At 42.6% G+C, this 25,584-nt stretch overlaps 2 protein-coding genes across 2 annotated transcripts; one reads left to right on the top strand and one right to left on the bottom strand.

Moving 5' to 3' along the window:
• The first annotated feature begins 4,426 nt into the window (after positions 1–4,426).
• Positions 4,427–11,387, top strand: LOC114586889 (vomeronasal type-2 receptor 26-like). Its single transcript, XM_077920227.1, has 6 exons — positions 4,427–4,644; positions 5,221–5,398; positions 7,337–8,179; positions 8,640–8,867; positions 9,926–10,052; positions 10,486–11,387. The coding sequence occupies exons 1-6, from the start codon at positions 4,427–4,429 to the stop codon at positions 11,385–11,387; spliced, it is 2,496 nt and encodes an 831-aa protein (XP_077776353.1).
• Positions 11,388–13,824: 2,437 nt separating this feature from the next.
• LOC114586876 (vomeronasal type-2 receptor 26-like) lies at positions 13,825–25,430 on the bottom strand. The gene is made up of 6 exons (XM_077920226.1): positions 25,213–25,430; positions 23,284–23,461; positions 19,872–20,735; positions 18,257–18,484; positions 16,675–16,801; positions 13,825–14,726 (listed from the first exon to the last, which is right to left on the bottom strand). Exons 1-6 carry the CDS (start codon positions 25,428–25,430, stop codon positions 13,825–13,827), a joined length of 2,517 nt encoding a protein of 838 aa, XP_077776352.1.
• Between the last annotated feature and the right edge of the window lie 154 nt (positions 25,431–25,584).

Here is a 25,584-nt window from a genome sequence, read left to right as displayed (position 1 = left end):
TGCAGGAAGATGCAACTGTCCCATGCAGAGATCGAACCTGTGACCCAGACTTTATCAGCACCACACTCTAACCAACTGAACTATCCAGCTGGATGATAAAATACCTGTTACCCAGTTATATTACCCAACAAGCCTTGCTGGATCAGACTGGGAGTCCATCTAGTCTAGCCTCCTGTTCCCACATAAATGAGTTCTTTATGCAGCACCCACAATACCAATGTAAGTTGAGCACTTAGATACTGTTGTAGGAAAAAATTGGATTTATCTGTCAGAGGAAAGTGAGTGGAGGCAGGAACCAGGAGAAGGGAAGCAAGGAAGACCTTTTTTGTCTTGCAACAGAGTCCCCCACACACACCCCACAAGGAGGTGAGGACTCAGAAGAAAGGTGTGTCACAGCTTTTAAATACACTAGAAATTGTGCAGTCCCTTAGCCAAAGATCACCCAAAAGCATCACAGAAAGATGTGGTCTACAACAGAAATCCGAGAGTGCAGCTTGTCTCCCATTTGTCAAGATAATCTGATAAGGTTTGCTGGTTGCCCTCACCTTGGCCAGTCTGGGTCATGCTTTTGAAATGGTAAATACCTTAGTTCTTGAATCCAGTTCACAGACTTACCCTATTCATACACAAAATATGCCCTTTGGACAGGATTTAAAGAATCTGTAAGTGAAAAGAACTATTGGGAGAGGTTTTTCCAAGACATTTCTTTCTGCAGAGGAAATATTTGGGGTCATTAAGAGTCAAGATGGCTTCAGGATTGCTCTCCTGTACTATTTAAGATATGTGGTTTAAGTAGAATAGAATAGAATAGAATAGAATAGAATAGAATAGAATAGAATAGAATAGAATAGAATAGAATTTATTATTTATACCCTGCCAATCTGGTTGGGTTTCCCCAGCCACTCTCTGGGCGGCTTCCAACAAAGTATTAAAATACAGTAGTCTATTAAACATTAAAAGCTTCCCTAAACAGAGCTGCCTTCAGATGTCTTCTAAAAATCTGGTACTAGTTGTTTGTCTCTTTGACATCTGCTGGGAGGGTGTTCCACAGAGCGGGTGCCACTACCGAGAAGGCCCTCTGCCTGGTTCCCTATAACCTCACTTCTCACAGTGAGGGAACCGCCAGAAGGCCCTCGGCGCTGGACCTCAGTGTCCTGGCAGAATGATGGGGGTGGAGACTCTCCTTCAGGTATACTGGACCGAGGCCATCTAGGGCTTTCAAGGTCAGCACTAACACTTTGAATTGTGCTCGGAAATGTACTGGGAGCCAATGTAGGTCTTTCAAGACTGGTGTTATGTGGTCTTGGCGGCCGCCCCCAGTCACCAGTCTAGCTGCCGCATTCTGGATTGGTTGCAGTTTCCGGGTCACCTTCAAAGGCAGCCCCACATAGAATACATTGCAGTAGTCCAAGCGGGAGATAACCAGAGCATGCACCACTCTGGCGAGACAGTCTGTGGGCAGGAAGGGTCTCAGCCTGCGTACCAGATGGAGCTGGTAAACAGCTGCCCTGGACACAGAATTGAACTGCACCTCCATGGACAGCTGTGAGTCCAAAATGACTCCCAGGTTGCACACCTGGTCCTTCAGGGGCACAGTTACCCCATTCATGACCAGGGAGTCCTCCACACCCGCCCGCCTCCTGTCCCCCAAGACAGGATTCAACCTCAATCTGTTAGCCGCCATCCATCCTCCAACCGCCTCCAGACACTCACACAGGACCTTCACCGCCTTCACTGGTTCTGATTTGAAAGAGAGGTAGAGTTGGGTATCATTCGCATACTGATGGAACATCCAGCCCAAATCCCCTGATGATCTCTCCCAGCGGCTTCATGTAGATGTTGAAAAGCATGGGGGAGAGGACATAACCCTGAGGCACCCCACAAGTGAGGGTCCAGGGGTCTGAACACTCATCCCCTACTACCACTTTCTGGACACGGCCCAGGAGGAAGGAGTGGAACCACTGTATGACAGTGCCCCCAGCTCCCAGTCCCTCTAGACAGTCCAGAAGGATGTTATGGTCAATTGTATCGAAAGCCGCTCAGAGATCCAGCAGAACTAGGAAACAGCTCTCACTTTTCTCCCTAGCCCGCCGGAGATCATCGACCAGCATGACCGAGGCAGTTTCAGTCCCATGATGAGGCCTGAATCCCGACTGGAAGGGATCCAAATGGTCTGCATCCTCCAGGTGTGCCTGGAGTTGTTCAGCAACCACTCGCTCAATCACCTTGCCCAAGAATGGTAAATTTGAGACTGGATGATAGTTGGCCATGTTGGCCGGGTCTAGAATTGTTTTTTTTAAGAAGCAGTTTAAGGACCGCCTCTTTCAGGAGGTCTGGGAAGGCTCCCTCATAGAGAGAAGCATTCACCACCCCGCAAAGCCTATCGCCCAGCCCTTCCCGGCTAGCTTTTATAAGCCAGGATGGGCAAGGATCCAGGAGACAGGTGGTTGGTTTCACTCGTCCAAGCAGCCTGTCCACATCCTTGGAGGTAACAGATTGGAAGTGATCCCACGCAACTTGACTCTAGCACTCTCCCCACCCCGGCCCTGCTCCCACAGTGGAGTCTACCTCTTCCTGAATCTGAGCGACTTTATCTGCAAAAAAACTTTGCGAAATCATTGCAGGAGATCATGTGGCCCGTACTGGGCCCCGATGGAGCAGGTGGTTCAGCTAAATTGCGAACCACCTGAGTCTCGAATCACCTGATGCATGTGTGTTTAACCTTGTGCACTTATGAACGTTCATTTTATTTATGACACCTTAGGATTCTTATAACAATGCTGATGTAAGTTGAGTGGTTACTGGGCACATCAGCTAGTCACTGTGTGTGTTTTTCAGCTCCCATATGCATATAATTCTTCCAGGAAGAGGGAATTTCTACATTTTCCCGTCACTATACATAGCTCCCAACAGGCCTTTGAGAAAATCTGTCCTGTCCAGTCAGTATGCAAAGTCTGGAATAAACATGGTTCCCCACTCTATTTCTTGTTCAGAAGTGTGCAATCTGTGTTCAGCAGGCTGCTTCTTGCCCACTGCCTAATCTTACGTGGCCCACAACACAACCTGCGATGGGTCAAACAGCATGAAGAAGGTTGGGCTCCAGATAATTTTCACACTTTTTTCTGCGGACCACTTTTCATGACCATCTGCTGTTTGCCAGTCAGCTGAGCAGCACAAGGGGCATTGCTGGAAGAGGAAGCTTTTGAACCTTCCATCTCCTAATTCTGATGGAAATTTCCCATCCATCCACCCCAGTCCTGCCATCAAGGATATCACCCACTTTATTTTCCCTTTACTGGAATTAAACAAAACTCTACTGGAATTATGAAACCTTAATTCATAGTATAAAGCGATGGCAAACCTAGACAGCTTCTTAAAAAGTAGAGACATCACCTTGCCAACAAAGGTCCGTATAGTAAAAGCTATGCTTTTCCCAGTAGTGATGTATGGAAGTGAGAGCTGGATCATAAAGAAGGCTGATCGCTGAAGAATTGGTGCTTTTGAATTCTGGTGCTGGAGGAGACTCTTGAGAGTCCCATGGACTGCAAGAAGACCAAACCTCTCCATTCTTAAGGAATTCAGCCCTGAGGGCTCACTGGAAGGACAGATCCTGAAGCTGAGGCTCCAATACTTTGGCCACCTCATGAGAAGAGAAGACTCCCTGGAAAAGACCCTGATGTTGGGAAAGATGGAGGGCACAAGGAGAAGGGGACGAGAGAGGACGAGATGGTGGGATAGTGTTCTCGAAGCTACCAACCTGAGTTTGATTAAACTGCGGGAGGCAGTGGAAGACAGAAGTGCCTGGCGTGCTCTGGTCCAGGGGGTCACGAAGAGTCGGACATGACTAAACAACTAAACAACAACAACAATTCATAGTATAACAATGGATAATTCCATTTGCATTATGAAATCCTAGCCCAATTTGGAATGCACAAACTATCTTGCGAACTGGCTATCGTTTAAGAGCCTCTTTCTTTTCTTTTTGAAGACCACAAAGTCCTTGTGGTCTTTATTTTATTTTGTTACTGTTAGTCTTTTGATGTCTTATTAAGGAGGATAAAATAGGAACTGCTGCTGAAGTGTGATAAACATCCCCCCCCTCCACCTTGTCTCAGAGGCTGCAATGCTGCGCAGGTGATTATCTCTCTTGCGATTATGACAATAACTATGATTACTTCTCCAGTTCTACAGAGAGTTCCAGTGTTCAGTAGCAAAACATCGAAGCAAGACAGAGGGTTGCTTTTAATATCACCTGCACCATTCAGAGCTGGGGCTTGAGGTGCACAGGACTGCATCAGTCTGATTGCTAAAACTTTGTATCGTATCACCCTGGCTTCAGTCTTCTGAGTGAGTGGACATTCAAGCCAGAGACTTGCCGATGTAGGAACAGGTTATTTGGTTTCTAGAAAGGAGGTTTTTATGCAGTATGGTGATATTTGTGGCGTTGGTATTAGTACTGCTTCCTCAAGCAGTGAGCAAGGTTCCTATTTCTAGATGCAATGTTAGTCGCCCTCTTCCTATTCATCACAAGTATCATCAGTCAGGAGACCTCATAATTGGTGGCATTATTTCTCATATCTTCCGTTTTTTAGATACGATTTGCTTCCAAAACCGTCCCTCTCCTGAACTTTTTGGTGATCTCATGTAAGGAGTTGGGTTTTCTTAAATGTACCATATCTATCCTGATAATGTTTGTTGCTGGTCTGATTCTATTATAGTTTTCAAAATCTGTGGGCCTATTTGCCTGTCAATCTATATTCAATCTATAGATGTTGCAATGCCTGGGAATTTTATCTACATTGGTCAAAAGAGATGGCGGGGGGCAGTTATAGCTTCCTTAAAGAAAAGAAAAAATAATGATAGCCAGTATCAGTAACATAGTAGATAACCTGGATTTAAATATATTGCATGTGCTATTTAAAAGCTACCAAAAGAGGGATATTATTTGAATAAAATGCATGCAAGTCAAAAGTTGAGGTGTGAATGTAAAAATCAATTCATGTGTTCCTCAACCTTGGCCATATAGCGCAAGAATGTTTAGTAATTGAGTATTGACTTGAAATCTTTAGCACACTCATTTTAAGGTGGCAATTTCTTTCATTTTAGAGTTCTGACGCAGCATTACCAGCACATCCTGGCCTTGGTTTTTGCTTTAAAAGAAATAAATGAAAATCCCCAGATCTTAGCCAACATCAGCCTGGGTGCCCATGTCTGTAACAGTGAATTCAGTGCAAGATCCATATATCTTGCCTCCATGGAACTTCTCTCCACAAAGGGCACGTTTTTTCCTAACTACAAGTGTGATACCCAGGAAAATCTGGTAGCAGTCATTGGGGGACCTAATTCTGATGTTGATCTCAACATGGCAGACATGCTGTATAACTACAAGATCCCGCAGGTAAGTTGTTCACATAAAGTACAGGAATTTAGAGAGCTCTTGTCTATCCTGCTTTCTTCAAAGTGAAGTTTTTCTTGTGGAGATTATAAAGAGGGTTTGAGATAAATCGGAACACCTTTTACTCAGTTTAGGCATAACATTCTGTCCAAGAAAAAGAGTATTTACAGTTGATTCAGAGTTGGCTATTCTGGTATTCATGCGCATAACCACTTACAGGGAAATAAAGAAATTTTCTACATTCTTGAAGGTTTTTGTTACTGCAAATATTGGCTAGGATCCAAAGGGCAACTAGTTTCTGATAGGCCAAATATTATATTTTGTTTTCTTTCAGTTTTTAGATCTGAGTGGGCTTTCAGAAACAATTTGTGGAGCAATATATTTGTTAGATATGAGCGTCTGAGGGATGGAGAGAGGGACATATTTTTTAAAAAAAGAAATGTTCATTTATTTATTTATTTATTTATTTATCCATCCATTCATCCATCCATCCCCCACATTATTCCCAGACAGGGACTCAATGTGGCTTACAGATAAAAAACACAAATGGCTAAAAACATACTTTAATAAATAAATAAATTAAACATTAATACAAAAACTTAAATCTTAAACTACAAAGTTTTTATGCAACATATTAGTTAATATTTTAAAAAAATGAAAAATTCCAGCATATTGTGTGTTCCATAATAATTAGCCTTGAACTGCACCACATTGTGCTTGGGATCATTTAAAATAGTTGTTCGGAACCAGGCACACTTCTGTTGTAGGTAAGTAAGAGGTAGCTCTAATAATGAAATTTCAGGACATATTTTGGCTGCCAGCTCCATGTCACAGCAAATTCTAAAAAAGAAAAAGAAACAAAGAAAGCTAAGAAGGGATATAAACAAAGTTATGGGGAATGTAATGTTCCTCAACTAAAGCTGCTGACCAGTGTTTCGAACCAGTGTGCTATGATCCAAGCTTAAAGCATAACAGAATACAAACATCTTTAGCTCTTCATCGCTTGATGTGCTTTTCATCTCCAGTATGTTGGGAAGATAAATAGGGTGCAAGCACAATTTGCTGCCCTGACCTGGTCCACTGACCTCCCAGCTCTTGCCCTGTTTATACCTCAGTGCTCCTGTCTGCAACCCTTGTGGAATATCTACCGCAGCTTGGCAGCAAATCTTCTGTGTGGGTGCATTAAATAACAATAGTATCATATGGTGATTATTTGCAGATAGAGTAGAATCTATCAGTGCAACTGGGAGGAAGGGCCATTATTTACTATCCCTCTTCCACCCTGGAGTTCCCCATGCCAACTTCTACAAATGGTGGCGTTGGTGGGGGGGCTCTCATTAGCGACACTTGGTTTGTGTGGAATACTGCAATGGGGAAAGAGATCACCAAAAACGATCTCATTTCCAATACAGCTGATGGACCGTAAGCACTGGATCAAACCCAGTGTCTATGCCTTCTTCAGTCTATCCCACCTGTAGGAACTGAGAAGATTTTGAATCATCATGGTTCATAGATACTCGCTTAAGCAACAAGATGAAATCTGGATGGGATCTCAGTAGATAATTGGGGGAGATGCATAATCATTTTGCATCACACACCCCCAACTCAAAATTTGTTTTACTTTGGAAAACATCGTCTTAAAAATAACTTTTCCATCTCCTGAGATGGCCAGTGTGGTGTAGTGGTTAAGAGCAGTAGTCTCGTAATCTGGGGAACCGGGTTCGCGTCTCCGCTCCTCCACATGCAGCTGCTGGGTGACCTTGGGCTAGTCACACTTCTTTGAAGTCTCTCAGCCCCACTCACCTCACAGAGTGTTTGTTGTGGGGGAGGAAGGGAAAGGAGAATGTTAGCCGCTTTGAGACTCCTTAAGGGGAGTGAAAGGCGGGATATCAAATCCAAACTCTTCTTCTTCTTCTTCTCCTCGTTTGAAATGTTGTTTAGCTCTCATATGGCTCTGCCCTAATAACGGATAACAAAATGCAAGGAGTTTTCTTCCACCAGATGTTCCCAAATGTGGACCATCAGTATAAGGGCATGCTCCAGTTACTCCTTCATTTCAGGTGGACCTGGATTGGCATACTTTATTTGGATGACAGCAATGGTAAGAGATTTGTACAGAATGTACTTCCCAAGTTCTCTCAGAGTGGCATCTGCTTTGATTTCATAGACAAAATCCCAGAACCAACATTTGCCAGCAATGCCGATGTAATGGTGGACTATGGGATTCAAATGGTAAAGGTTATCATGGGTAGCACTGCCAGTGCTTTGGTTGTACATGGTGAAATTCAGACCATGGCTTATATGAGAGCATCAGTCTGTTCCTCAGCATTTTTTGATATACCAGTGAAAACAAAGGTCTGGATTATGACAGCCCAGATGGATTTCACATCACCTTCCTTTCCAATAAGTTGTGGCATAGAGTTAATCCATGGAGCCATATCCTTTGCAATACATTCAAGTGAGTTGCTAGGATTCCAGAAACTCCTTCAAGTAAGAGATCCTACCTTGACAAAAGGAGATGACTTTATCAGAGACTTTTGGGAACATGCATTTAAATGTTCCTTCTTAAGATCCGTAGTAGACAATGTGGACAGCAAAATCTGCACTGGAGAGGAGAAGCTGGAGACTCTACCTGCAACAGTTTTTGAAATGAGCATGACTGGCCACAGCTATAGCATATACAATGCTGTCTATGCTGTGGCGCATGTTCTGCACAACATTGAATTACTCAAATCCAAGCAGAGAGCAATTGCAAATAGAGGGGGATGGACACAACCATGGCAGGTAATATCCTCAGCAGATTAATGCATTATTATCCATATCTGTAGATGCAAAACTAATCAGAATGTGTAGGAAATTGAATTATTACCAAGCATTTTAGGGTGGTCTCCTATAGCTTCTATTTCACAGGAAATTTGCGTGTCAAATTTGCAGAATACTCCTGCAATAAAACAACAGTTTAGAGGGAAATTGTTGGTTTTGTTTTGTTTACTTTATCCCTAGTTCTGGTTTGGTTTTTTAAAGGCACTCTCAAATATCATGCTCATGGATTGAATTTGTTGTTGTTAAAACAACATATGTCCTTTAATATTTAGACTTTTCAATATGGTCAGTCTGCACAAAGCTTCTAAAACACACATTAATCACGGTACTCAGCTGTGGAATATTGCCACCACCATGGAATCTTACATTTTAATATCCTCTGCAATGCTTTGTTCTCTGTGTCTTTTCTATCCTACTTTAGCTCCACCACTACCTGAGATATGTTTCGTTTAACAACAGTTCTGGGGAAAAGGTATCCTTTGATGAAAATGGGTCCTTAGTTGCTGGATTTGATATTATAAATTGGATCACATTCCCAAACCAATCTTTTCTTAGAGTGAGAGTTGGAAAAATAGACCCACAAGCTCATACTGGCAAAGTGCTCACCATTTCTGCAGATGACATTATATGGCCCAGCAAATTCAACCAGGTAGGGTCTGTGTTCACTTCCAGATATATCAGCCGTTGGATGAACTGGACATGGACGAGGGGGTTTATTTCCTTCATGAGCACAAATCACCCTTTGTACGAGATAAGTCAACCAGTGCTGACTATATAAGTTATTAAGGCATGTCAGCTCATTAATGTTGGGGTGGGTGCTGTGTGTTAGGGTTAGTCTTGAAAAGTGAGTCAGAGTCTGTGTTACATCTTGAATTAGTTGAACAACTGAAATTTGCTTTGAACTATTATATCTGTATCTGTATCTGCAAAGCCTACAACGTGTCTGTGTGTGGCTGGAACTGTATTACTGAAGCCTTATCTTCTCCAGCAGTAAACTGTTTTGGACCTTAAGCTGCCTCTGTGTGGTGTCTGGAACTGGGGACAGATTCAACTCATTTCAGCAATGCTAAAATAGTGAAATGCTGTTTATATACTGTCTGTTGTCAGCCGTTAATCCTGATTTATCAGGCCCCATGATTGACAGGAGGTCTGTGTTTGTTCGGAAAAACAGACTTCATAGTTAAATCTAAATCCGAGTTTGGATTCAGCAGATCTTAGGCTTTCCTAGCTGAGCAAAGGCTCAGTGGAAGCTTACATTGGGGTAAATACCTCACCCTAGCTGAACCAAAGGTATAACATCTCAGACAATGAGGTTTAGATCAGTGCAACATAAGCTGGTGTAAGTGCGCCCCCCCCCCCAAGGTGGAATTCCTGTAGCATGGAAGGTGTATGACAAAGGTGGGATGGGGCAATGAGAGACTTACACCTGTTTCAAATCCCTTTCAGCTCCATATTAATGGAGGCTCCCCGAGTGATTTTGAATGCTGGTAGAACTCTTGAAGAGCAACAGGAATAAAAGCTGAAGCCGGGGCAGAGGAAGTTTAGTGCAGTATTCCGTTGGTTTTACACATGAGTAGAATGTCCCCAAACGGTTCCTGTCTTTCCAGAATCAAGAAATTTCTTAATGTATAATGACCTATGATATCCAAACTCCAAAATTGTACTTTCTGAGTGTTAAAATGCATTATGTCTTTCAATTGTGCACAGACACCGCCCCGTTCATTGTGTAATGACAACTGTCATCTGGGTTATAGGAGGGCTAAGAAGGAAGGGAGACCATTTTGTTGCTATGACTGTTTGCCTTGTCCAGAAGGGAAGATCTCAAATAAGACAGGTAAGAAATATCATGTACAAAAACCTCTAAAAAATAAATATATGGTTGGTATCCATAATATCGCCAAGAAAAAGAACGATATGATGACTGATTGTGTGTAGCACCTCATCTGAGAAAAGGCAAAACATGTTACACTATGTTCCAATAAAAGCTGAGGTGGTACTATCTTCGAGGTTGTGCTGTGCAAAGAGAGAAAGCAACCTCAGTTTTAGGATTAAGAAAGATTTTGTCTGAAGCTTAATATGAGATGTTCCAAGTACAAAGTTTCTCTGGATCATCCCAGTGACTTCTTGCAAACATCATTACATTTTTTAGGTCATGAAATTAGCTTTCAATGATCAGCCCTCATAGAGCACTTTTGAATTTTAAGGAATTATTATTATATTGCCCCATATACGGGGTTACCATATATAAAAAGCTATTTTTTTTACAGACATGGATGACTGCATTCAGTGTCAAGAAGATCAATATCCAAACCGTGACCAGGATTTATGCATTCCAAAAAAGATAAGCTTCTTGTCTTATGACGAACCTTTGGGGACCAGTCTGGCCATTTTTGCTCTTTCCTTCTCTTTCCTCACAGCTCTGGTACTTGGAGTCTTCATTAAGCACAAAGACACTCCCATAGTCAAAGCCAACAACCGGAGCCTCACCTACGGTCTCCTCATCTCCCTACTGCTCTGCTTCCTTTGTGTACTCCTATTCATTGGTCAGCCTGAGAAGATACCATGCCTCTTTCGACAACCTGCCTTTGGCATTATCTTCTCAATGGCAGTTTCTTGTGTCTTGGCCAAAACCATCACCGTCATCATGGCTTTCGCGGCGACCAAGCCTGGGTCCAGGATGAGGAAATGGATAGGGAAAAGACTGGCCTTTTCCATTGTTCTGTCGTGCTCCCTTATTCAAACCACTATTTGTGCTGTGTGGCTGGCAACCTCTCCCCCATTCTTGCATTTTGACATGCACTCAATGACCGAAGAAATTGTTCTGGAATGTAATGAAGGTTCAGTTATTATGTTCTACTGTGTCTTGGGCTTTATGGGCTTCCTAGCCATTGTCAGCTTCACTGTGGCTTTCCTAGCCAGGAAGTTGCCTGACAGTTTTAATGAAGCCAAGTTTATCACCTTCAGTATGCTTCTGTTTTGCAGTGTTTGGTTGTCCTTTGTTCCCACCTACCAGAGCACCAAGGGAAAATACATGGTGGCCGTGGAGATCTTCTCCATCTTAGCTTCCAGTGCAGGGTTACTGATTTGTATATTTTTACCAAAATGCTATATCATTGTGGTTAGGCCTGAGTTGAACACTAGGGGGCAGCTAATAAGGATAAATGATTAAAATTCTTAATTCCTATTTTCCAACTATAGCTACAATTAGCTGTCATTCTGTTCCATTTTAAGGAACAGAATATTTCTTCGTCGTCATCATTACAGGCACTAACAGTTTCTTGCTCTGGGAAGAAGTATTCAATCATAGATAATTATAGCTGCATGAGGAACATAGCTGTCAACATTTCCCTTTTTAAAAGGGAAATTCCCTTATTCCAAATAGGATTCCTCGCAAGAAAAGGGAAAAGTTGACAGCTATGAAGAGGAGCTGTGTTTTTCAAGTTTATACTTATTCCCATCATTAGAATGAATGTAAGCCTGATTAGGTATTATGCTTGATGATTAAATATGAGCCCATTTAGGAGCTATGTGGTCACAGCTGCCAGCTCAAAATACCTAAGTTTATGCTTTTTTCCATGTTGAATGGGGAATGAATGAATGAATGGGGATTCTACAATCATAGAATCATAGAGTTGGAATAGACCACAAGGGCCATCGAGTCCAACCCCCTGCCAAGCAGGAAACACCATCAGAGCACTCCTGACATATGGTTGTCAAGCCTCTGCTTAAAGACCTCCAAATACGGAGACTCCACCACACTCCTTGGCAGCAAATTCCACTGTCGAACAGCTCTTACTGTCAGGAAGTTCTTCCTAATGTAACCAATCAATTTGGTTACACGCAGTTCTAAATTTGTTTTAGATGTTCTATTTTTGATTTTTTAAAAACTGTGTTTTATTTTAGCTTGAAGTATATATTTTTTCACTTAAATGAGTTTTTGCCACCTTGTCTCCATGGATATATAAAATAAAGAAATCTGTGTGCATTTGCTTGTAGCTTCCTCTTTGTGATATGGAACTCAATCAATCGATATCAGTCACAAATATCATGGGAAAATAGCCCCCTTCAGCATTGCAAGAGAGGGTGTGCCCAGTGTATTGACATAGATCTGGGGTACTAAAGCGTGTTAGTGAACGGTAGAAGTTAAAGTATATAGATAATATTTGGGATCTGAAGGCAAAACACAAGTTGCAGAAATGTGCCAGGTAAGAAATTAATGAGTTAGCTTATGGCAGGCATGTCCAACAGGTAGACCTGCAGATCATAGATCGAGATCTACTGGTAGATCACTGGATGTCTGTGGTAGATCACTGGCTCCCCCCAGAGAAGCTCAACAACTTTGGCTTCCCTAAAAAAAGCTCAAACCATCCTGGCTGGGCTAGTGAAGAGCACTGGGGTATTAAGGACAAAAAGCTATCCTCTCTCCCCCCCCCCCCACTTCGAAGACTGGACAGTGTCAGGAGATTTGAGGGGCTGCCGAGGTGACAGACTGTGTGCATCAGAAACTGCAACTAATCAAGAATGCAGCAGCTAGACTGGTGACTGCAAGTGACTGCTGAACACCAGTTATGTGAAAAACCTACGTTGGCTCCCAGTACATTTCCGAGCACAATTCAAAGTGTTGGTGCTGACCTTGAAAGCCCTAAACGGCCTCAGCCCAGTATACCTGAAGGAGGATCTCCACCCCCATCGTTCTGCCCAGACACTGAGGTAGTGGCACCCGCCCGGTGGAACGCCCTCCCACCAGATGTCAAAGAAAAAAACAACTACCAGACTTTTAGAAGACATCTGAAGGCAGCCCTGTTTAGGGAAGCTTTTAATGTTTAATAGACTATTGTATTTTAATATTTTGTTGGAAGCCGCCCAGAGTGGCTGGGGAAACCCAGCCAGATGGACGGGGTATAAATAATAATAATAATTATTATTATTATTATTATTATTATTATTATTATTATTACAAGTTCAGTGCTATATTGCAGAATTCTCAGGGGTGGGGGTGGGTGGGACTTGCCTTCTAGAGATTTAAACCATTGAGAGAGATCCAGAATAGTGGAGTTTTCTCCAAAATGTCTCAATTGGTTCCTTCTTTGGCTAGAATTTACTGCAATGACAAGGGAGGACTGGACACTTCCACAATTCACAGAGGCAGCCCTCATTTATTCCCCGAATCCCCAGCATGAAATGGAATCTTGCAGCCATGTTCAGAATAATTCATTTGTGACCGTTCTTTAAGGATGAGGGCACTGCAGCTGCAGAAGACTTCCACAACAAAATTAATGACATTCCTCCTGTTTCAGGAGCTAGTTTGCTATACAGATTGACCAAATGGATATCAGGAACAAGGAGGGATATATTAAATATGAAGAGCAATGGGTAGAGCATTATCTTCCACGTTCAGGCTGGGACTTAGCCTGTAATAGCCTATTATTGTCTGAACTCAAAGAGAATTGGTTGTGAAACACCACATTCTGAATTGCAAACAATCTTGATCCATCAGAGACAGTGATCAGAAATGGAATATAACTAATTTCTCATTACATGCAGCTCAATACAATGGGGTTAAATTACAGGTACATTTAATATTTCTAGAAAGTAATGTCAGTTCTTTAATTATTCATCCTGATTAGCTGCCTCCTACTGTTCAACTCAGGCCTCAGTAAAATGACATAGACTTTGGGGGAAAAGATGCAGCCCAGTAAGCCAGCACCAGATGCCAAGATGGAGAAGATCTCCACAGCCACCATGTACTTCCCCTTGGTGCTCAGGTAGGTTGGAACAAAGGACAACCAAACACTGCAAAATACTAACATGCTGAAAGTGATAAACTTGGCTTCATTGAAACTGTCGGGCAGTTTTCTAGCTAGGAAAGCCACAGTGAAACTGACAATGGCCAGGAGACCCATAAATCCTAAGACACAGTAGAACATGAAAGCTGAACCTTCATTACACTCCAGTACAATTTTTTCTGGCATTGAATGCGTGTCCAAATCTGGAAATGGGGGAGAATTTGCCAGCCACACAGTACAAATCGTGGCTTGAATAAGAGAGCAGGAAAGAACAATGGAGCTGGCCAATTGTTTCCCCACCCACTTCCTCATCCTGGACCCCGGCTTGGTAGCCATGAAAGCCAGAACCACAATGGTGGTTTTGGCCAATATGCTAGAAACTGCCACGGAAAAAGCCATGCCAAATGCTGTCTGTCGAAGGAGGCAGGTCACTTTCTCAGGCTGGCCAATGAAGAGCAGAGCACAAAGGAAGGAGAGAATGAGGGAGAGGAGGAGAGCGTAGGTGAGGTTCCTGTTGTTGGCTTTGACGATGGGAGTCTCCTTGTGCTTCATGAAAATTCCAAGTACCAAAGCTGTGATGGCAGCAAAAGAGAGAGAGAAAGTAGCCAAACAGATCCCCAAAGTTTCTCCATAAGACAAGAAGGTCAGTTCTTTTGGAATGCATCCATCCTGGTCATGGTTTGGATACTGATCTCCACGGCATTCAAAACAGTCATCCATATCTGAAAGAGAATAGACAGGTGTCTATACAGTGATGCTCTGTGTTTTGTGCTTGACAGGAAAGAACGGACATCAATATTGGACAACCCTAAATAATGTCTCTTAGCTCAGTATCTGAAAGATGTTTCTAACCTAAGAAGCCATTCTCAGCTATGTAGCTTTTCGGGCCAGTCTGAATAACAAAACTTCTCTCTCTAGGGATGGGCAACAAAGCCCTTCATAGGGACTTCAGTGTGGATTTCTGGATTGTGATGTGTTCATTTCAGAGAGATGGTTAAAATGAGGCCCAGGTTCACTTCAAAAAGAAGAAAGGGTCCAGAAATTCTATGAAAGAGAATAAATAAAGAAATAAAGCATATAAATGCACAGAAAACAGATTGTATGCATTGTGCTCACATCCTGTGTATGGGTTGTGTTGTTTGTGATTCTCCTCCCCCATGGTGATTAGTTCACTGTTATCGCCCTGACTTCTTTGCTGCACACTATAATTTCAATGGCAGAGAAATTGTATTTGCCACCATGATTGGGCTTTATTCTCCAGTCGCAAAACATTACTGTATAAATACTAAAATTTGGAATCACAGGAATATTTCTTTGATTCCTGGATTTGGTCAGGTGAATCTGCATTCAGCCTTTTTTGTTTATGCCCCACTTTCCAAAATTTTAAAACTAATTAATAATACTAAAACCATTTGTCTTTCTACCTCTGGCATTGCATTTTGCTGTGTGTGTGTGTGTGTGTGTGTGTGTGTGTGTGTGTGTGTATAAAGTACTTAATAATCTTAATCATATTTTGGTTTATATTGTACTATTATTTAACTATTTATTTATTTATATTAAGGTGTATAGAACTTTTCTAGATACCGGTAAATAAAATGAAATAAAAGACACAGAACAATTTTAAGCTGCATCTTTTACTTGATAGAGTAATTAGTTTGTCCATTTTAGCAATCGTTTTTTCTGTGCACATTGTATTACTGTATTTTCTGGCGTATAAGACTACTTTTTAACCCAGGAAAATCTTCTCAAAAGTCGGGGGTCATCTTATACGCCAGCTACAGCAGCAGCTCCTGCAGCAACTCCCCACCAAAGGATAAAACGACAGCAAATTAAATCAGAGGACACCAAGCTCTCCAGATGAAGCAGAAATACGCTTGAAAATTGGCCCCAAAAGTCCCTGGCCACTGGGAAGTGGAGCAGATTTCCGAGCCGGACTGGAGACTGGTTTTTTTAATTTTTATTTGGTGTGCGTTGGAAGAGGGGTAGTCTTATACGGCGAGTATATCCCAAACTCTATATTTTAACTGGAAAAGCTGGGGGGTCATCTTATATGCCCAGTCGTCTTATACGCCAGAAAATACAGTACATACAGTCATACCTTGGAAGTTGAACAGAATCCGTTCTGGAAGTACATTCGACTTCCAAAACTTTCGGAAACCAAAGCACGGCTTCTGATTGGCTTCAGGAAGCTCCTGCAGCCAACCGGAAGCCGTGGAGGACATTCTGCTTCCGAAAATCGTTCAAAAACTGGAACACTCACTTCCAGGTTTTGATCGTTCGGGAGCCGATTTATTTAAGAGCCAAGGCGTTTGAGATTGAAGGTATGACTGTATTTACCATATGGAAGCACACAATTACATATTTGTTTTTAAAAATGCTTATTTTAATAAAACTGGTGTCTGTGTGAGCCAGACTGAGGCAAAAATAAGAATTAGGAGATAAAGGTATGCAGGGTAGCCCAACTTTAAGATTTACTGAGTGTTCCACCCTTCATTTTTCAGGTTATGCTTAATGCTTCTGCCCAGTGTGACCTTAAGTCACTATGACATTCAGGGTAATATCAGGCGGTACCCACCAGTTGCTCCAGTTATGAGGGAAATTAGTTTGACATAAGCATGTAGTGGATCACACCATATGTAATTTGTAAACAATGTATACTGTATACTGTACCCTTCTGGTTTGTTATCTTTCCTTCAGGACACGGGAGGCAATCATAGCAGCAAAATTCCTCTCCTTCCTTCTTGGCCTTCCTGTAACCTAAATAGCAATGATCATTGCACACCGAAAGGGGTAATGCCTGTAAATAAATGAGAGCAGATGATAGTGTGGGAGTTTGCATATCACTATGAAGAAGCCTTCTGATGTAATGAAATGTGTTAATTCTGGTACGTATAGGAAAATCATATCGTTTCCAGAGAGAATTGTTTATGCACCACGGCCAATTCAAGTTGTGGAATGTCTGGCAATACTACACTTGTGTTTCATTTATGACGAAGACGTTGGAATATGCATTGACTTTCTCAAAGCACGGTCCATTGTCTTATTTATTTAGATCAAATACAGGTGTTAAACACAATTATCTGCCCTTGATACCACCTTGCCAATATTCCTTGCTTCAAGTTAGCTTCTTTGTCAGCACATTCATGTCTTGTACAATTTATTTTTATGTGCTATCCCCACATCTCCCCATAACCCACCTCCTTGTCATTGGGGTGTCCTGGTGCCCTAGACAGGCCACTGTAGTGCTGGTGCATCTGTGTGAGAGGAAAGGTCTCCAAATCTGGTCTCCAAGGAGCCTGTCATTGGACCTATCTTCATCCACTGCCCTTCCAGTTGTAATGATCACCAGCCATCACTAATTCCTGTGAAACTTGGGACCTGGTTAGCTAAAGAGGGTGAAACACTGGGGAATTCTCTCTCTCTCTCTCTCTCTCTCTCTCTCTCTCTCTCAGCACTTCTCCTGCAGCTGGCACAGTGAGAAAATTGTGTTGACTATGGACTATGGAATTGTGCTGCCTTTACATTTTTCATAGCTTTGGAAATCACTGTGGTTGGATTTCCTTTTTAATGTCTTAGTAAAGTACCAGTTCAGGGGACGCGGGTGGCGCTGTGGTCTAAACCACAGAGCCTAGGGCTTGCCGATCAGAAGATTGGCAGTTCAAATCCCCATGACAGGGTGAGCTCCCATTGCTTGGTCCCAGCTCCTGCCAACCTAGCAGTTCAAAAGTACATCAAAGTGCAAGTAGATAAATAGGTACCGCTCTGGCGGGAAGGTAGACGGCGTTTCCGTGCGCTGCTCTGGTTCGCCAGAAGCGGCTTAGTCCTGCTGGCCACATGACCCGGAAAAACTGTCTGTAGACAAACGCCGGCTCCCTCGGCCAGTAAAGTGAGATGAGAGCCACAACCCCAGAGTCGGCCACGACTGGACCCAATGGTCAGGGGTCCCATTCCCTTTTTAAAGTACCAGTTCACTGAAATTTTAGGCTTTTCTGAATATCAAGGAACTGATGATCTCACCAACTTATGCACTTTTTAAGACGAACTCTCCCTCCCATTGTGCTGGTTGAAGCCCCATGTTATTTTCAGTAGGTCCTCCATTACAAAGTCAAAAGCTGTTTTGGGAGACAATGGCCTCAGATCTCACCTGCTGTATCTATTTTGACCCTGACAGGCAGCTGTTTCAGGGTTCGAACCAGAAACCAATCTTTCAACACTGAATAAATAACTGGAGACAACCTGAAGTAGACCTTACTTGGTTGAACCTGTTGGGCCACACAACTGCGTTGCCATGAATGTTGAACCTCTTGTCTGGGGAAGCCTGGGGGTCTATTTTTCCAACTTTGACTCTCAGGAAGGAGTCATTGGGGAATATGACCCAGTTGATGATATCAAATCCAGATACCAGTTCCCCATTTTGATCAAAGGAAACCTCTTCTTTAACACTATTGTTAAACGAGACACTTCTCAGAAAGTGGTGAAGCTAAATCAGTGGAGAGAGAAAAAGCAATAAATAAGGATGTATACAGTGGTGCCTTGCAAGACGAAATTAATCCGTTCCGTGAGTCTCTTCGTCTTGCGGTTTTTTCGTCTTGCGAAGCACGGCTATTAGCGGCTTAGCAGCTATTAGCGGCTTAGTGGCTTAGCGGCTATTAACGGCTTAGTGGCTTTAAGAAAAAGGAAACAAACTCGCAAGAACTCGCAAGACGTTTCGTCTTGCGAAGCAAGCCCACAGGGAAATTCGTCTTGTGGAACGACTCAAAAAACGGAAAACCCTTTCGTCTAGCGAGTTTTTCGTCTTGCGAGGCATTCGTCTTGCGGGGCACCACTGTAAAATGGTGCAATATTACAAGTGAGTGATAATCTTTCACACTTGAGCACTTTGGTACATGGCCTCTTAAAAAGCTGTATATGGATTTATTATTTGCCTCGTTGAACGAGGTTGTTCTTAGAAACAGGTTGAGCCAAATGGGGGAGAGTAAAGTGTTAAAAACAATGTACAAATAAAGAACAGGGTGACAGTGCACCACCCTTTCCCTGGAGCAATGAAGATGGCAGGAGTGCCTGAATCAGGGGCCTCTGTGCAGGATTCTGTGCAGGATTCCTGGCTATACTAAAATGTCTCTTAAAAGGGGGGGGGGAGGAACCATCTACTGCTTCATATGCTGGAAGGGAACGGACCTCTGAGGATTCTGAAACGGGTGGATATGGCATCCCAGAGCAAGAATGCCCTAGCAAGGGGAAGGGAGGAATGCAGCAAAAGAAGGAGAGGAGTAGCAAAAGAGTGTGAGAGGAGTAGCCAAGTTGACATTAGGGCATCTTGGGAAGCACTTTTGCCTCAGACCTGGAAGGGCTCATCTTCATATCTCATCTTCACATTATTGAACTTTGCTACTGGCCCTTGTGCAGAATGTTCAGGGTTTCTTCACTTTCCTGGAAAAATCCCAGGAAATCCGGAGTGGGTTTTTTTAATGCTATGGCAGTGAAATGAGTATCACTAAAGACAGACAAGCCCACTAGAGTCTTGGTGATATTTCATCAATTCCCCTCCCCCCCAAAACCCCCTCTCATTTTCTCCCTCAAAATCATCGAAAGGGAACAGGCTTTTCCACTCCGTGTTCAAGAAATGTGCTTCCTTGGGCTCAGCCCTAGGGTTGTACGAAGCACATGGCAGCCTATCAACCTATTTATGCACCTGCAGTTATTATGCACGTTCTGCATTAGTCTGATTAGTCCATCACATGCCACATAGGTTCACCCAGAACCTCCAATCTCAATACACTCTTCATCGCTTTGTGTTTGAGTTTTGTTGCATGCCTGGCTTGCAAAGCATGTACCACAGCATCCAGACCTCTGGAATACAACATTACCTGCCATGGCTGTTGATCTATAAGTTCCCACCTTATTCCACCAGTTCTCGCTCTGGATTTTAATTTGGTGGAATGCATGGTGTGCAACGCATGTGCCAAAATATAGATTGCATTGTAGATGCTGTAGCTGTGAGAAGTCATGCTCATTTCAAAAACAGTGTCAGGAAGGCTCTCAAGCTTTTCCTGCCCGGTGCAGAATTCCCTGTCTTTCTTGTCTGAAGAAGAAGGATGGGGCAAATAGCAGTTAAATGCTACTTCCCAGAAGTCCTTGATGAACCCGTCTTCTTTTTCAGAGAGAGGGTTTCTCATCTGAATAAATTTCTGGAACCCTGGAATATCCCTTGAGTGAACAGCAAAGGATAGAGCACCGTGCAGGAAACTTACATCCCAACTTTGTTGGAAGGGAAAGGATGTGAAATCCATCTGGGCTGTCATAATCCAAACTTTTGCCCTGGCTTGCACAGGTACCCCTTCTATTTCTGCAATATTGGGCAACACTCTTAGTGCCATAATGGAATGAATTTCGCCATTCACAATGACAACACTGGCAGTACTTCCCATAATGATATGGCATAGTTCAGAAGATTCCTCTACTGTTTCGATGAACTCACCAGAAAAGGTGAGCCTGGGGAATCTTTCTATAAAATCAAAACAGATGCCTCTCTCAGCAAACATGGGAAGAACGTTTTGTACAAATCTCTCTCCGTTGTCATCGCTCAGAGAAAGCACCCCGATCCACGTCCAGGTGAAATGAAGAAGCAACTGGAGAATCCCGACATATTGATGAGCTCCATTTGGGAACATGTAGCAGAAGAAAGCCGCATGGAAGTCAGTATCTGTTACGGGATGAGAGCCATAGATGACCTAAAAATAAGATTTTTGAAAAAGAAAAAGGGATACCAAATACAATTTTTTCTCCGTTTGGTTGGTAGTATTCAATAGTTTTTATTCGCTGATTTGTTGATTTTACTGTGTGATGCGTTGTGCTTTATAAATACAAATACCATTCATTTGCAAGAGATGTCTTCCCAATAAAAATGAAAATGAAAATAGCTAATTAGGAGGATTGCCCCTCCCATTTATTTATTTATATGAATGTAACTGAGTGGGGAAATAAGCTGATTAATGATTTAACACAAGGGTCACTAAAATGGCTCCTATGGGTGCAAACCTGCCCTCCATTACCCTCTACAGCACCTGCAAAAGGTGTCAGCAAGTATCCCCTCCAAAATCTGCAATAGATGAAAAATGATTTGCTCTTCCTGCCCAGTTCTTATTTTCAGTGGGTTAGACACCCAGCGTTGGACACCTGCTGCCCCTTCCATTCTGTCAGGATGCACACACCACACAATTTTGTGTCTCCTTTTCTGCCCTTTTCGGTGCAGAAGCCATCTTTTTCTAAGTCTTTGTGTCACACCCCACAACAGCTGTTTTGTTTGATGCCACACATGCCAGCTATTCTATGATGGGGACCCGCAGCACTTTCTCAAAATGCCGAGTGTTTCCCACTGATCTAAAACATTTAGTGACCCTTGCAGGCACAGCAAACATTCAGTGAAAGTTTTGTTGTGACCTGTACAGGTGAGGAAAGTCCATTTGGAAATTCATCTAACTTCAAAAGGGTCCTATGCTGCTAGATCCCTTTCCATTGCTGCTCCCTGGGGCCCAGGAGATTTGACATAAATCAACAAGCAAGCATAAGGATCAATACACCCTTTCTACAGAAAACCAGACAGAAGCATGCAAAGAGAGATAATATATTCCAATTTTCGTTGAAATTTCCCTTAGATTTGATAACAGTTTTAGTGTGATGGACTTGATTTTGCTGTGGCTGTATGGAAAAGGTTAGGGAATGTTCATGTTTCTTCAGCCCGAACATCACAGTGACCGATGCCAACCGACATTGGCACACTTAGGGATCCGCAGTGTCTTCGCAGTTCGCATGACAGACCTCAGCAACTCAGCATTTTGGCTAATCTACTTTATTTACATATAAACACACACGGAGCACTGCAACGTGGCTCCCTCTCTCTCTAGCATCAGACAGCAAAGAGAAAAAGAACAAAGGACAATAGTCCCACTTCACGGAACACAGTCACACAAACATCCTATCATGTGATAGACAATAATCCTATGACTGCAACCACGGAGCAGGAATTCTAACAGCCCAGGGGTTGGCAACCTAAGACCCATGGGCCACAAGTGGCCCACGGGGGTTGTTTTACCGGCCCACAAGATGCCCCCGAACTGAGCCGCCCGCTCGGCAAGTCCCCGCATGCTGTACTAAACCGGTGCAACGCAGCGCAGGGACTCGCTTTCGTGGCGCTGGAAATCTGGCCCATGAAGGGGGCTCTGCAGCAGTGTATGAGCCCAAGCAAGGTAACCCTTGCCGACCCCTGATGTTGCCCAATGAAAAAAAAAATCATCCTTTTTTCTTGGCATGAGAATGCTCTTAGAATCGCGCACACACACACACACACACACACACGGAGCTACTTTAGAAACATTTTATTCTGTCCCCCTCCTCTTTCCTCTCCCTCTCTTCCTTCGGTTGAAAACCTTCAACCTGTTCCCCAAATGTGTCGCTTTCTTGCGCTAATTCTTGTTTTGTTCCTGTGGTATTTCACAACCCCTCTAATTCTCAAAGATGGTAAAGGGAATTTCAGTATGAATCACTCAACCTTTCAAGTATCAACATGCAGCCTGCAGGGACATAGTGACAGTTGAGAATGGCATGTTAGTCAACCATACTCCAAACACACAAGAAATATCAATAGCATTGCTGCTTCCATATCACTATGGCTTTGAACTCTTTGGAATTTCAGTATCTTTACAAATGGATATACAGAAGTCACATATTCAGTCGCCAGATTTTGCGCTGCCTCGATAGATATTTGATGAAGAATGGTCTATGCTACAATTCAATCCTAAACTGAAGGCCCATATTATTAGAGCTGCACTTCTGAAGCCCACCCCATATAGCTATGTTAACCTATCTTTTAATTTTTCTTATAATTTTTTACTCGCCCATTATCTATGCTTAATTTAGTATTCTATGTATATGTTTAAATCTACATTTGGTTCTTGCTCCCATTTAATAATTATTCACTTAGATTCATACTGTTATGCTATTTATTTAGATGTTTTGCTTATGCTGCTCTATGACCATAATAAAGTACTTGATATACAGGTATGGTTATGCAAAATCAAGGAGTGAATCGTTTTAGGCTGTAGGTTATGAATTGTAACTCCAGGCAGACTATCAGTGACCCGATGGTGTAGTATATTATGTTTTAGGAGGAGTTAAATCTCCATTGAGAACCACCCAAACATTCAAATATAAGTCTTAAAGGACATAGTGGAAAACAGAAAATGGACCGTTAACAATCAATATTCCGTGCCCATATCTTACTTGTGGCAGCTTGTACATATAGAGGATGGTTGCCATGTGAAGACCTAGATCAGAATTTGGTCCCTCAATGACTGCTCTTGGAATGTTCTCAGTGTCACACTTGTAGTTTGGAATGAATCTTCCCTGCCTGGAGAAAAGTTCCATGGAGGCCAGGTAAGTCCAGCTTGGACTGAAATGGCTATTGTAGATGTGGAATCCCAAGGTGACGTTGGGCAAGATTTCAGGATTTTCATTTATTCCCTTTGTAGCAAATGCCAAAGCCACAACATGTTGGTAGAGCTGTGTCATTACTCTGAAATAAGAGAGTGTGAGAGGAGTAGCCAAGTTGACATTACGGCATCTTGGGAAGCACTTTTGCCTCAGACCTGGAAGGGCTCATCTTCACATCTCATCTTCACATTATTGAACTTTGCTACTGGCCCTTGTGCAGAATGTTCAGGGTTTCCTCACTTTCCTGGAAAAATCCCAGGAAATCCGGAGTGGGTTTTTTTAATGCTATGGCAGTGAAATGCTGTGAAAATAATGCATCTTCACACAGAAAAATAGATTTATGCCTATAGTCCAGTGAATCACATGGATACACTGGCAAACATTTCTTAGCATTGCAGATTGTTTGAACTGATTTTAATATTGCATTTTTTTATTGTTTAAACCCACTTTGTGACCTTGTGGGATAGGGCAAGTAACGAACAATGATTTCCTAAGTTCCAATTTTATAAACACTAGTTTAGATATTTGTGCTTCTTTATTTTTTTATATATTTAGGGTTCTTCAGATTCCCTCAGGGCTGCCATAAATTCATTTAAAATGCTTTTAAAGCTTCCTAGTAGTTTGGGATAATAGGCTTAGGTGGAGGACAACCTTATGGACTAAGATTGTTGATTAAAATGATGTTTTGATAATAAGGGAACATTGATATTTGCTTTGGGATCTTACATGTGCATGATGACGATGACTCAAGAGATGCTGTTGCTGAAACCAGCTTCTACAGGAGCAATCCTATGGAAAGATCTGTCAGAATAAGAAGCTTAGGCAGCAGTAGGTAAGGAGAAAGTGGGGAGGGAGCGTGGGGAAATGGAGACTCTGTATAGTAAAAATGGCTTTAAATTAAAGAAAGTGGGGAAATGGAGACTCTGTATAGTAAAAATGGCTTTAAATTATTTCCTTATCTAGAGCGAGCTGGCAGACAAAAATAGTTACATAAACTCTTACCTAATGAACTTTTATCAGTTCAAGGGAGCAGCAGCAGCAGCAGCTCACCAGCTCTCTATAAATGAAGATGGTGCCCCAAATACAAAAAGCTTTGAAAGGGGCCCAGACTGAAAGCTTCTTGGAGGAGAACGTGGCATGACTCAACAACCTAAATATCTCAAGGTATAGATATTACAGGGCTCCGGGGAACTTTTGGAGGAAAACTAATGAACACATCAGGATCTTGAATATAGGGCATTGAGACTGCAGCATCTCAAGCATTGGCTTTGGCAGTGACTCATGAAAACACAATTGAAAATTGAAATGGGATACCGTGGACCTCCTGCTTAGCTAGCTGATTGCTGAGTCAGCTGGGACAGACAGCAGCAACTCTCCATCCATGACTCTGTTTAAGATACACCAGTGTAACTTGTTCATTCTGAGCCAAGACTGATGTAAGCCCCACAACACAACACCCTACCATAAAAAACTGACTTTGTAAAGACTTTTCAAGACCTGTTATTCACTTGCCAGGCTTAGCTTGAGCTGCCATTGAGTGGCTTTGCATCTTGCTTCATACCAGATCCTTGTGCATAGGATGGTTGCCCAGAGCTTCCATAACACCAGAACTACTGGGAAGTTAGAGGGATGTAGTAGCAGCATCACCACCATTCACTATGCATTCACTATACATTCATTATATATGTATGATATGGTTAAAAGAAGACAACTCCTTACAGAAAGTCATCAAAAAGTTCAGGAGAGGGAGGTTCCCTGAAAGTCAAGACGCTTGAGGTCATATAGATTTGAGACATAATGCCAGCAATGATGAGGTCTCCTGACCAATAATATTGGTGAAGAATAGGAAGAGGGTCTACAATGGAACACCGAGCAACAGGAAGCTTGCACACAACTTGAGGCGGCAACACTAATACCAACAGTACAAATGCTACCATCTTACAGGAGGGGATCTTCATTTTGGAAGACAGTTAATCTTTCTCCCCACCCCTGAATAGCAAACCTTACTAGAATGGCAACTCACTCCGCTGATTCAATGCTAGAAGCATGCAACATGCATAATCAGTGATCAGAGCTACAGAGCCTTGTGTG

This window comes from Podarcis muralis, chromosome 16, assembly GCF_964188315.1.
Source record: "Podarcis muralis chromosome 16, rPodMur119.hap1.1, whole genome shotgun sequence".
NCBI lineage: Eukaryota > Metazoa > Chordata > Lepidosauria > Squamata > Lacertidae > Podarcis > Podarcis muralis.
This window is presented reverse-complemented; position numbering and strand designations above follow the sequence as displayed.

Excerpts from the sequence above, each read along its gene's own strand:
- LOC114586889 (XM_077920227.1), top strand. The coding sequence starts at position 4,427 with ATGGTGATATTTGTGGCGTTGGTATTAGTACTGCTTCCTCAAGCAGTG. Across the intron at positions 5,399-7,336 it reads ATAACTACAAGATCCCGCAG|CTCTCATATGGCTCTGCCCT; the intron begins GTAAGTTGTTCA and ends AATGTTGTTTAG. Across the intron at positions 10,053-10,485 it reads GAAGATCTCAAATAAGACAG|ACATGGATGACTGCATTCAG; the intron begins GTAAGAAATATC and ends TTTTTTTTACAG.
- LOC114586876 (XM_077920226.1), bottom strand. The coding sequence starts at position 25,430 with ATGGTAGCATTTGTACTGTTGGTATTAGTGTTGCCGCCTCAAGTTGTG. Across the intron at positions 23,462-25,212 it reads GAACTTTTTGATGACTTTCT|CCATTTCAGTCCAAGCTGGA; the intron begins GTAAGGAGTTGT and ends CATCTACAATAG. Across the intron at positions 16,802-18,256 it reads GGCCCAACAGGTTCAACCAA|GCATTACCCCTTTCGGTGTG; the intron begins GTAAGGTCTACT and ends ATTTATTTACAG.